At 46.4% G+C, this 12024-nt stretch overlaps 1 protein-coding gene across 1 annotated transcript in view; it reads left to right on the forward strand.

Moving 5' to 3' along the window:
- Positions 1–251: 251 nt before the first annotated feature.
- Positions 252–12024, forward strand: part of CDH4 (cadherin 4) — a 455155-nt gene continuing 443382 nt past the window's right edge. Inside the window, exons 1-2 of the mRNA XM_074604741.1 lie at positions 252–582; positions 2633–2744. Of these exons, the coding sequence (XP_074460842.1) occupies positions 523–582; positions 2633–2744 (172 nt within the window). The 5' untranslated portion in view covers positions 252–522. The remainder of the gene's footprint in view (positions 583–2632; positions 2745–12024) is intronic.

Genomic DNA, 12024 nt, shown 5'->3' on the forward strand with positions numbered 1-12024 from the left:
GTGGATATACTACTTTTCCCTCAGTGGATAATGCTACCTTTTCCCTCAGTGGAGATGCTACTTTTCCCTCAGTGGATATGCTACTTTTCCCTCAGTGGACACGTCCCTCCCCTGGATATGCTGTTTTTCTCCCTGAACACGTTAGTTTTTCGTCTTTGGACATTAAGTTTTGCCTCCGGACAGGCGAGCTGCGGCTGACGAGGTTCCCCGGCGCGGCCGCCCACCGCCCCACGCCTCTCCGCAGGCCGCCGGGGGAGGTGGCGGTACCCGGCGGCGGGGCGGTGCCTGTCGCTTTAAGGCGGCGCGTGCCCGCGCGCGGCGGGGCGGGGCTTGGCGGCGGCGCGCGGGCGGGCGCTTCACCTGCAGCCCAGAGCGGGCGCCGAGCGGCGGCGGGAGCGGGGCGGCAGCGAGCGCCCGGCCCCGGCAGCGAGCCACGGCAGCGGCACCGCGGGGCGGCCATCCGCGCCGCCTCCGCCACAGCCCCCGCCACAGCCCGCCGCCGCCGCCGCCGCCGCCGGGGCCATGAGGACCGGCTGGCGGGTGCTGCTGGTGCTGCTCCTTCCCGTCTGGGGCTCGGCGGCGGTAAGTGGGGCGCCCCGGCGGCGGGGGAGGACGGGTGGGCACCGGGCTGCGCGCCCCGCGGGGATTCCGCCGCTGCTCCGCGCCCCGCGGACACGGCAGCCGCTGCAACTTCGGGGTCGGAGCGCGGAGCCGGCCGGGGCGGCTGAGTGTGCGGGAGCGGAGCGGCGCAGCTCCCTGCCGCTGTCACCCTCTCTCTTTTTTTTTTTTTTAATAATCATTACAGTTTTTTAGTTATTTTTTTTTGGGCGCTATCGTTCGCTTTTAGTGTAGTGCATCAGCCGTGCCGGCGAAACTTGCCCTCTGTGTTGCGCCGCGCCAGATAAACTTCGGGGGCAGCGGCGCGTCCCGGCGCGGAGCCGCCCGCGTAGCCCTGCGCGCTCGCGGAGCCTCCGCGCCCCAGCGCCGCCCGCACCCCGCGGGCCATCCCTCCTCTGCCGCCGCCGTGGCTGTGCCTTTAACTTTTATTTTTACCGGCCCGTAAACACCCCGAGTGGGCCTGAGCCGTGCCGGGGGCTAACGGTCTGGGAAGTTCGGGGGTTTTAGGGTTTTCCACCCCAAAATGAAGGGCGCTCTGCAGAACGTCAACAAACGCCCGAGCGCGTGGTCTGCGGCGTTCCGGGGCGAGCGGGGCGGCCGCTGCGGGTCGTGCCGGACCGGCCGCGGGAACGCGAGCCGCTGATTTCCCAGCCGGAATCCCCCGGCGCAGGAACCTGCGGGGGTGTCCCGGCCCCCGGGGGCCGGCGGCTGTGGGGGGGGAGCCCCGAGCGCCCGGGTAATAACGGGATGATTTCAGAGTCAAAGCCCGTTATCGCCACTCAGTCCTTGGAAACGTTTCCTGCTGGCAGCCCCTTGCCAGCGACGGTCGGAGTCCCCAGAGCCGCTGCTGCCCTGCGCTCCCCCGGCAGTAGCTGGCATCCGCCTCCCCAGCCTGGTTTTTAGCGGAGTATGTTGGCTTGCTTTCTGCTTACTAAGCTCCTCCGAAAGGACCCTTCACTCCTCTTCCCTCCCTTTCTCTCTCTGTAATGCAGCATCGTCTATGCCCGGGCGTGTTTGGGGGAGCAGGGGAGCCGTGTGCCGCTCCCCGGGGAGACAGGGACGCGCCTGGAGTTGCACTTTCTCGGGGCAGTGGCTCCGCTGGTCCCCCGGCTTCAGCCTGCGCTGTGGGGCTGGAGGCGTCGGAGGTGCAGCCTGCGTCGCTGAGCGGTGCTCTGGCTAGCCCTGCCCGCAGCCCGGGAGTCTTAGGCATCCCTTGCCACTAGCGCTTGTTTGTGCGTAAATCACCTGGCACTTGTTAGGCATAAATCACCGGCTTATGTGCTTTCAGTGAGCTGGCTGGAGCCGGGGTCCGGGACCCTCCTGGCTGGGGAGCGGGTGCCCCATCCCCAGGACCAGGCTGACCCCTCCTGTGGCAGGGGCTGGTTCCCCGCTGTGCAGTCCGAAGTTGCAGCAGAGCAGCTGGGTGTTCAGCTGGATGCTTCCCCCTGCATTCTGGCAGGTTGTGCGTGAGGATGTGCTATTCAGCGGTGTCCCCTTCGTCCCCACCATCCCCACTGGCGGGTCACAGGGGCAGCAGCAGGCACAGCCTCAGAAGGAGGGGTGCTTTAGCTGGTCACGAGGTCCTGGGGCTGCTGCGACCTGTGGTGTTTCTCCTCCTCCGGTCCTGGGGCTTGCCCAGTTTCTCAATAGCAAAACTCAGTGATTTGGATGTTGCAACATCAGGCCTTTGCGTGGCTCCAGTGCGAGCGCAGCTCGCCTTGATGAATTGCTGCTCTTTGTTTCCTCCCATCCGCTGACAGTGCCCAGTATCCCAGCCTTCCTACAAACAATACTCTCTATTGTAGTCAGGCAACTATTTTCTGGCCCATTTTATTTTTGCAGCTACAGTATGGATGCGCTCCAGCAGATAGGCACTTCAGCACAAGCGGCTTCTACTTGCACACTGCTTTACTGTTCAGGTTTGCCTGTGCCTAAACACCTAGTTGTTGGGTGCAAAACATTTTCCCAAATGACAGAAGTCATGGTGTGTGTTCTCCTTGTTTTGTTTTTGCAGGCACACAATGGGGATCTTACAGTTAGACCCACATGCAAGCCTGGCTTCTCAGAAGATGACTACACGGCATTGGTCTCCCAAAACATCATGGAAGGGCAGAAGTTACTCAAAGGTAAGTGGAATAAAAAGCTTAATAGGTTCTGCAATAACTGTATTTTCAGGAGGTGAAAGGAGACTTAAAGATGCTGGTTTTGATGGTGAAATTGTCTGCAGAATTATGTTTGTAGGAGGATGAAACACTAAGTGGTTTACCTGAGTGCAGTTTTGAATACAGATGAACTATTCAAAGTCCGCATGCTGTCTGCTTCAGGTGCATTGTTTGCCTATAGTATGTGAGGTCGTCACTTCACTTTTAAGTCTCCCACTCCCACCCTGTCTGAAGGAACTCTACATTTGATATTTTAGAAAGTATTTTTATGTATGAAATGCAAAGATCCTTAAATTATCTCTGCTTTGAAATGCACGATAAAGCAGACGTTGTTGTTGGAAATGTGGTAAACAAGCCTACAGACATTCTGTTCACAAATGTGGCATTCATTTTCATTACTGCCCCGCTGACAACATGAAAACACAGGCAAAAAGAAACTACCAATTAGCTTTATAGTAATTGCAGGATTATAACCACTTTTGTGATTGTAAACTCTAAGACGTCTTCATAATCCAAATAACAATAGATTATCCTATGTATTGATCTCTCTCCCTTTCAAGTTAAAAATAATTAAACTTTATATTTGCATGATGCAGGAAATCATTGTTTTACTCCAAGAGAATTTTTGAAAATCAAAATATCCCCTTCCCCCCTGCCCCGTACCCCCTTTGAGTTAAATCACTGACCGTTGGTGGATTTTACAGCAGTTCTAAAAACATAGTATATTGTGGGAACTAGGGAGCACATCGGGACTTCATGCTCTGCTCAAGGGTTTATAAACCCTTTGCTGCTTTCTCCTGAGTACGTTCACTCACATGCGTGTGTCTCTGCCAGAAAGCTGGGATTTCTGTCTTCCTCCAGAGCAAACACCTGCTCTGTTACTTTGATTTTTCATGAAGGAGAAGGAGAGTTGTCAGTATTCTTTCTGGCTTCAGCAGAATCCAGGACTGGACGTTTTTTCTCTACGCGAGTTGGCAATCAGTTTTGTTTCTGAGCCCAGTTGTCTTAGCTTTGCTGCTCAGGAATTCTCTTGACTGGCCTGTCATCAGTTTGTAGACGTTGGGGAGTTTATTTTTAGTTTGAAAGATAACCAAATAGGCATTTGACATAGACAAACCCAAGAACATAGCAACACATGAAGAGACCAAATACCAACTGTTTACGTATTTAGTAGCAATTTTTTCCTAGTCTTATACACTGTAAGGCTTTACAACTCAGTATTTAAACTGAGTAGCTTTCATGCTTTTTGGGCTACTTTATGCAAAACTTAGGAAATTATTTGATAAACAATATCCTCCAACTACTAGAAAATCCTGTCATTAATACACTTGCTAAGAGGAGTATTTTTTGCAGTTTAGTGCTTGATAAATTGTGCTGCCCGTTTCGGTAGGTGGGCAATAGGGATGGAGCAGAAGGTCTGTTCAGAGGAGTCAGCTGGCAATGGCTTTGAAGACAGCATAGTGGCTGTCACTGCATTTTGGTTGCAACTGATAATTTTTAAATATGAAATTATATTTAGATGGGCTGTCAAGTTCATTTGAATGAAAATGTTTCTTTTTAATTTTATCCTTTAGGGGCCAGTTGCAGTTTTACATTAGTCATGGCAAACCTGTCTCTGATTTCGGGCTGAACTGGCCCTCAGGTTATTATGGATGCGTGCAATGCTTGTAAGATTCGTGTCCTGATAACATTGTCACGAGTTACGTGATTTGCAAGCAGGCTGTCAACTGAAGGAGAAAGAAGAAAGTGCCAAAGCTGTGTTTGCTAATAAGCAAACTATCGTCTTTACACCTTTTAATCTACAGTCAAATACATGCTGCTGTTTATCATAGGAAATAAATTTATCCAATTAATTTGTGCAATAATAGGGGAGAAAATCTGCTGCATAAAATTCTTCTTCATGCTTGTGTTGTTCTTTATATATACTCTAGCATGTAAAATTGGTAGTTTTCCAGTTTAGGTTTAATTTTACTTCCTAACACTTGATATGTCTGAAGCATAAAATGTTTATCTCTTGCTTCCATCTGGGTGAAGTATTGTACAATAGTTCAGACCAAAAATGAGTTCAGATTGCTTACATTATCATGTTTGATAGATTGACATATGTACCATTTCACACCATCTTACCACGCAAAGCTTTGCTGCCAGCTACCACCATCTTATTCATCAGCACGCAGTAATTCATCTCCAGCCCAAATGGGACTGCTTGCATGAAAAGCAGAGGTGGGAATTCACCTTTGGTGCTTTCATGGAATTGGGGGGGGAGGTGCGTACGTAGTTCAAATTGGTCTCGGGGGATTCCGGTGGGCAAGCAAGTCTTTATGCTGCAGAAGCCTCCCTCTGTCCTTGGGAAGGAGAGGTGAGGAGTCCTGGGACAGCTGATACGCCCTGAAGGTTTGCTCATCAGAAGCGAGGTAGCGTGTGGAGCTCGGCAGGGTGGTGAACGTCAGCCGGCGTTGAGAAGTTGGGAGGTTACGCGGTTCAGGGATAAGCTGCGTGGCAATAAAGCAGTCTTTCCCTTCTAAGCTTTGTAATACCCAGCTCTCAAATGTATGCAGTGTTATGAATGTATCAAAATGAAAAGTGCTTGTAGTATTCTAGGTTTGAATCAACTTAAACGTAATGACTGCTTATAATTGACTTATTCCAATGGAAATAGCTTAGCCTTAATTTGACAACAAGAGCTTTTACAGAGTCATTGTTTTATTATAAGTATGCCATAAGCTATTAACTGCTACTTTGTGGTTCGTCTTATTTGCCTGAGTCAGCTCTCTAACATCCTCAAAACATACAGATTCTAGCAGGAGCTATTTGTTACACAGTAATTAACTTGTTTATGATAAATGTATGGGAGAAATGTCACGGCATTTTGTTTTATGTATAAATGAAAAGCATTTGCATTCTAAAAATTTCATGTTAATTAGACTTAAAATAGTTTTCCCCAGTAGTGCCACAAATACCACATATTACACATCACTGCCAACGTCGTAGCCCGATGATGGGGTGTTAGCTGAGTTGATTTGTGGAAACAGTGCCTTCCTTAGAAATGCCGTCCCTGCAGCTCTTAATAAAAGTTAGTGGAGTGTAATCGGTTGTATTTTTTGGTCTTTGTTTTTGTTTGCAGTGTAATAAAATTAGTCTTGATCACTGATGCATGATAATGTTTAAAATAGGATTGTTAACTATTTTCTTCTTCAGCCTAAGGGAAAATCTGAAAGCTGCAGTATGGCAGAGGACGATTACGGCATGGGTATCTCTTGCTCTTTGTTAATTATTAATGTTAACTTAAAATGGTAAGAACATTGGTCCTGAGAGGTGGGGAGCAGTGACGCGCGGTACTGCACTGGAGACGAGACAGTTCGGGACTGGCTCAGGGCGTCTGGTGCCCGAGTATTAACTCAGGTGCATGGGAGTGGTGATGACTGGTGGCCTGTTGGGGAAGGAGAGAAATCGGGAGCAGGATGCTGAAAGTGATATGCAATATGATCTAAGCGGGCCTCATACTCTTGTTATTGGGTTTATGCCCTTTTCCATTTTTGTAAGGTTTTTGAAGATTTAAATTAAAAAAAAAAGACATTTTTCAAAATTAGGAATTCAAGTTTTATTGGTGTGCTGTGAGACTCTGGCAATTGGTAGTGGGTGGAATGGCACCATGGTGTTAAATGCATTATTGTTTCTAGCCTGGTACCATCACAGTTACAGCAGGTCACCTCTCAGAAATACAGCTGAACAACATAACTCGTGGTTTTCCCTACAAACAGGAGACAACGTAAGCGGCCTCCCTTTTGTTTTTCTGTGCATCTCTTCGTCTGCAGTGATTCATGTTTCTGTTGCCCATCCTAAGTAGTGCCTATACTGATGCAGCAGGATAACTTCACTTGTGTAGGCAGTTGCGTTTGGGTAAAAGCGTGTGGAAGCACAGTTTATTTTCATACGGGAAGATGAATAAACTGTGCCAGCGTGTTCTGCTTTAAGCAAGTGTATGAAACCAAAGGTAGCCAAGCTTCACGCAAATGTATAAAAATGTAATTGCTTCCATGCTAGGATTTTACTAGCTTTATTTTTGGTTAAAACCAAATGAAATACATGCAAACTTTACTGAAATACCTGTTTGTTTTGTGTTTTTTTTCTAAGAATTCAGTCTGGAGGCCATCTCTCATAAGTTTGGTTGTTTTTTGGTTATTGGTTTGTTTTGGTTTTTTTTTTTTTGAGGTAGGATATTTTTTATGGCCAAAGCCTTTTGTTCTCCCCGCTGAAGCTTCAAAACTTCCATCCTGTTCAGCCCTCATTGCCTCTAACAGTAAAACTTAGGAAGGCTGTGAATGCTGTTTATAAAGTATAGAACAGATAGACCAAAAAAAGCCAATGCTCCAAATCATTACGGATAGTGTAGAAGCAAACATTAATTAAAAAAAATAAATAAAGGGGGGGGGGGGCAAGGGGAAGGAAAACCCGAGTAAGCCTTTGCAAACTATGTTTGAATCTGGTTCCTAGTAATTCATGTAGTAGTAGCTGTGGGGATGTATCCTGTACCTCCTCCTGGAGGTAGCTGTGCTGTGCTCTTGGGGCCAGGGTAATGCAGGAAAGGGAATGCAGCATGTGTTGGTCAACAGCTCTACTTGAAAATAATCATACAGCCCCAAAATACTACTGCATACATGAAACTTGGCCCCTGTGAAAGCATGAGGCAAATAAATCTTTCAGGAGGACTGCTCCCTTTGCTGAGTGCCCGGAGGGAAGGAGCATCCCCTGGGGTCACCAGCAGTAACCTGCAGGCGAGCGTGGATCTGCAGCCTGGTGTGGCCCTGATTTGTGAATTGGTTAATGGGGACGTTCTGCCTGTCCATACGTCTGGCTTCCCACTTTTCCTGGATCTAGAATCTAAAAAATACATATGTACCTGGCAGCTGTTAATTTTGGTAGGAGCTTGGTTCCTGAAGGCTTCAGGAGTTGGAGGTCTGCCTTTGAAAGGTCCTTGGGAGGATGCTGCATCCCAAAGGCATTCCCCGTGCCTGCGGTGCCGCCTGCCCACCCTGCCGTGCCTCCATCGTCTGAGTGCCCTTCTGTGTGTCGTATGGGTGTTTTTCAGAAGTGAAGACGATGAGAAATGTGGGGATTTGTTCTGGGGTATGGTGGGGTTTTTGAGCATCTTTTGGGGGTTGCTGGGCCCTGGTAGCAGCAGGGAAGCTGTGCTGCAGCCTGCTGAGATAGCCCCTGCCTCCTCTGAGCTGCTCCGAGTTTAAAAGACAGAGAGACTTTCCCATTCATGCTTTCATTATTTTCTGGTCTGTGATTCTGCATGAAAAGCAGTTACTGGAGTTATCGTACACATAATTAGCTTCACAGTTCCCTAATAAAATCTGAAAGTAGGCAAAAGTCCGCTGGGAACCCAGAACTCTTTCCCTAACCTTTCTTCCTTCTTTTCTTGGAGGAAAAAGAGGCAGAGACACATCAGCTTTCGATGCTAAACTTGTATGTGCTCCAGTGAAGCTGCCTCTCAGAAAACACTTCTCCCATTCCACAGGACAACTCCTTTCAAAAGCAGTTTCTTGATGGGCATGTTCCAAATCAAAACCATCATTTCAGTTATGAGTTCCAGCAGAGACCCCAGAAAGCTGCTGCGGATTGGGGAGCTGCTGATGCATATTTGTTTTTAATGTTATTCTTCAGATCCAACTTCTGACACAGAAATGGTGTTTGAGATGACATTTTTATCTAAATAAAATTGCAGTTAATGAGACCAGAGTAGTCAATAACACTCTGTAGAGTTAATCCCCTTACACTGTTTAATAACTGTATATATTGCTTTCTAGATCAGAGCTCTGAACCAAATTCCTCAAACCCAAGTAAAATTACTTTTTTTCTGCATTCTGGGGAGCTAACTGATTTTTATCTGAATAAATCTGCTTCTCCAGCAACAGACTCAGAGACTCAGAGCTTTTTTTTTTTTTGCCAGGAATTTGTCTTTAAAGAATTGCTTTGCTTCAAATTAAGCACTCTAAAAAAAAAAAAAATCAAGGAAGAAAATGAAACAACTATTTCTAGTGAATAATTTATTCACTTCTTTCTTTATGCTTAGGCTTTTAGGAAGTAAGCCATGTCTGGAACAGTATCAGTTTGTTATTTAGTGTGAAATACCTGTCGTTTTGAACTTCAAACCAATAATGTTAGGTCTTTTAAGGTTAGAAAATGTTAATTTTAAAGTCACTTCTGTGTTCAGAAACTGACTGTTGCTGACGGAGCTCATGAGCTCTGATCTCACAGAGCAGATGCTGAAGGCATTCTGGAAATTCTGGGCTTTTTTTTTTTTTGCATGTGGTAAATGAAAATTATTTATTCTAGTGGTGAAATAATTTCTTACTTAATTTTCATTGGCCTAGTACCAGTTCTCATCGCCTAATTTCATTGATATTTATATGCAAAAGCCCCCTTCTGCCTTAATTTCTACCCTGGAGAGGAGTGTAATGTTCTAGAGGCAGCTTATTTCATTGCAAACTCAAGCTGGTGAAGTTCTTAGTCTGACAGTAGTATGGGCCATCTGCATAGTCATAGAATATTTTAGTAATATAGATAATACTTAAAAGTCTTATTTGAAGGGCAAGAAGAGATTAAAACTACAGAGGATAGGATTTCATTGGAAATCTGCTTCTTAATATTTTTTCATATAATAGAATGAATTTGAGTTACATAGGGGAAGAAGGGAGTTTCTGTTCAATTTGAGGTTACTGGTATGTTCAGAATTAGTGCCATTATACAAAACCTACTTTTTTATTTTTTGGCAAATGGAAATAGTAAGAACTAAGACCAGAAAGCGATGTTTGAAAAGTAAGACCAATATTTGCCCTAGGGAATCCAATTTCAAATGGTTTGATAAGGGTTTTAAGACGAACCTGTGCCAGCAGCTAGAGACTGATTTTGCCAGGACCCTCATCTTGAGCACTGCCGTAGGGGTTTCTGCTGGCCTGGTGGGCTTGATCTGTATCCATTTTTGTGTCTGTAAACTTTTTGTGCGCTAGCCAAAGGTTCTGAAGAGCATTTGGCTTCACCTTCAGTTTTCCTTTTGGTGCTTAAATGACCCCCCAGTGTTGCTTTTTCAGGTAAAGCTCAGAAGTGTCCTCGGCCAGCCGTGCCACCAGAGGGTTTTCTTACTGCTCAGTATGCTGTGATATATTGGTTTTGATATTTTGTTTAAATATTTATTTATTAGTATTTCTGAAAGGAGAGGCTGCTGGAGAAGTGAAGTCTCAGGGGGAGACTTCATCATGGTGTATAAATACCTGGTGGGAGGGTGTAGAGATGATGGAGCTGGGCTCTTTTCAGTTGTGTGCAGAGAAAGGGCAGGAGGAAATGGGCACGGACTGAAATGCTGGAAATCCGCTCAAACATGGGAAGAAACTTTCTGTGTGAGGGTTGTCAGACACTGGAAGAGGTTGCTCACAGGGGTCGTGGAGTCTGCTCTTGGAGATGCTCGGAACCCAGCTGGACACAGTCCTGGCGCCGGCTCTGGCTGAGCTTGGAGGAGCCGCTCTGCAGAGACACCTCCCCTGCGCTGGGCTCCTCTGAACCGCTGCGCAGGTGAGTGTACGGGCAGGCGGAGTGGGGAACTGAGCTCTTCTGCAAATACAGATCGAATAGCTCTAGATAAAAACATTGCAACAACCTGCAAAAAAGTGATCCTTACAGGGAATTTGTGAAGCTTCTTGGAAGCGTAACCTCTAAAGAGAGAATAATTGGAACGCCAGGGACCAGCGTTCTGCTGTTTGCTTCCATTAATGTCCAGATTTAACTTGGACATAGTTTGTCTCCTGGCGTAAGGAAATGTTACGCTTAAATTCAAAAAGCTTTTGGTTTCCTCTTTATTTTTAGTAGAATAAAAGGAGAACATATGGAGCTTCTGTTTTCCCAAAATATTTGTCATTAGTACTGGCTGCTTCGCTGCTTTCAGCAGAATCTTTCCCAAGTGAGTTTTCTGCAACGTAAAAAATAGTTGGGTTGAACAAGATTTCTTTTTGCCACAGGCTTTATGATACCTTTTTTTTTTCTTGCTTATATTCATTGTCCCTAATTTATTTATTAATTTTGAATTGCAGTTGCACAGAGGGAGAGAGAAGTGGCAAATGTTCTGGCATATGGGCTGCGCTGTCCTTGGGAGCAGCGACTTCCAGTGGCTCGCGCTGCCCCGTGCCTCCCAACCCCAGGCTCCAGCGCCTCTCTGCCAGCCTCTTCAGATTCCCTTACAACACAAAAATTGTAATTCTCTTTTTCCTTTGCCCTCGCTACTTTTCTGCCACCGTTCCTCGCCACTTGCCGGCGTTTTGTAGTGGGGAGCCGGTGGCAGTGGCTCAGCGCTGCGGAGCGATGCTGTGCGGTAGCTGCTGCTCCGGGGGGCCGCGCAAGCTGCAGCCTATTAACATTAGCATGGTAATAGCAGCCACCGTGTGGAACGCACAGTGGGAACGTTGGAAGCTCCTCCAAGGACCCTGAAGATATGTATGGGCCACCCATGAAGGAGGAAAAAAATAATGCCCTTTCTGCTTTGAAATGAGCCAGTCTGTGTGTTTCATTGGTACCCGGAAGCACTGCAATCATGAAGGCTATTACTATGCCTATTATAAATCACAGTTCTGTAGCAGTTCGTAGATTAGTCACAAAAATTCCTCTTAGTCTAAAATTTTGTTATACTTAGTTTGTCTAGTAGCAATTCCAATCCTTATTAAACAAAATTGTCTTTAAAATAATTATGAATATAGCAATTATCCAAAGATAAATAGTCAAGATTACAAAAATTGTTCCATAAAAAGCTCTGTGGGCTCGCATAGCCAAACCCATGACACTAGAGAACCATAAAAGGCAGGTCAGAGAAACAAACGTTTGTTACTTCACCGTGTAGCAGGAAAAGCATATTGGGATTATTGGTATATGAAGTAAAAACACCAAGAAACAAGCTTGTGAAGATATTAGAAAATAAAGAAATGGTTGCATTTGAAAAAGTGTAAATCAGGACTAGTTGAAAGCTTAAAAGTTAATAACCTGTTTGTTACTGATATGGACAAAGTGGTGATTAATAGAGCACTCTGAATCAATGCTGGGTTTCTGCTGTTTGCCCTGTAGTTGGCTCTAGCCATGCAGTTTTTTCTGAGAAGTCTCACTGATGTCACCGGGAGCCGTTCGTGGCGTTACGTGGTGCTCGTGCTCGTTACGGTCTGTTCATTGGCATTTCGGGGACTCATAGAACATTGGGTCT

Source organism: Larus michahellis, chromosome 12, assembly GCF_964199755.1.
Source record: "Larus michahellis chromosome 12, bLarMic1.1, whole genome shotgun sequence".
Taxonomy (NCBI): Eukaryota; Metazoa; Chordata; class Aves; order Charadriiformes; family Laridae; genus Larus; species Larus michahellis.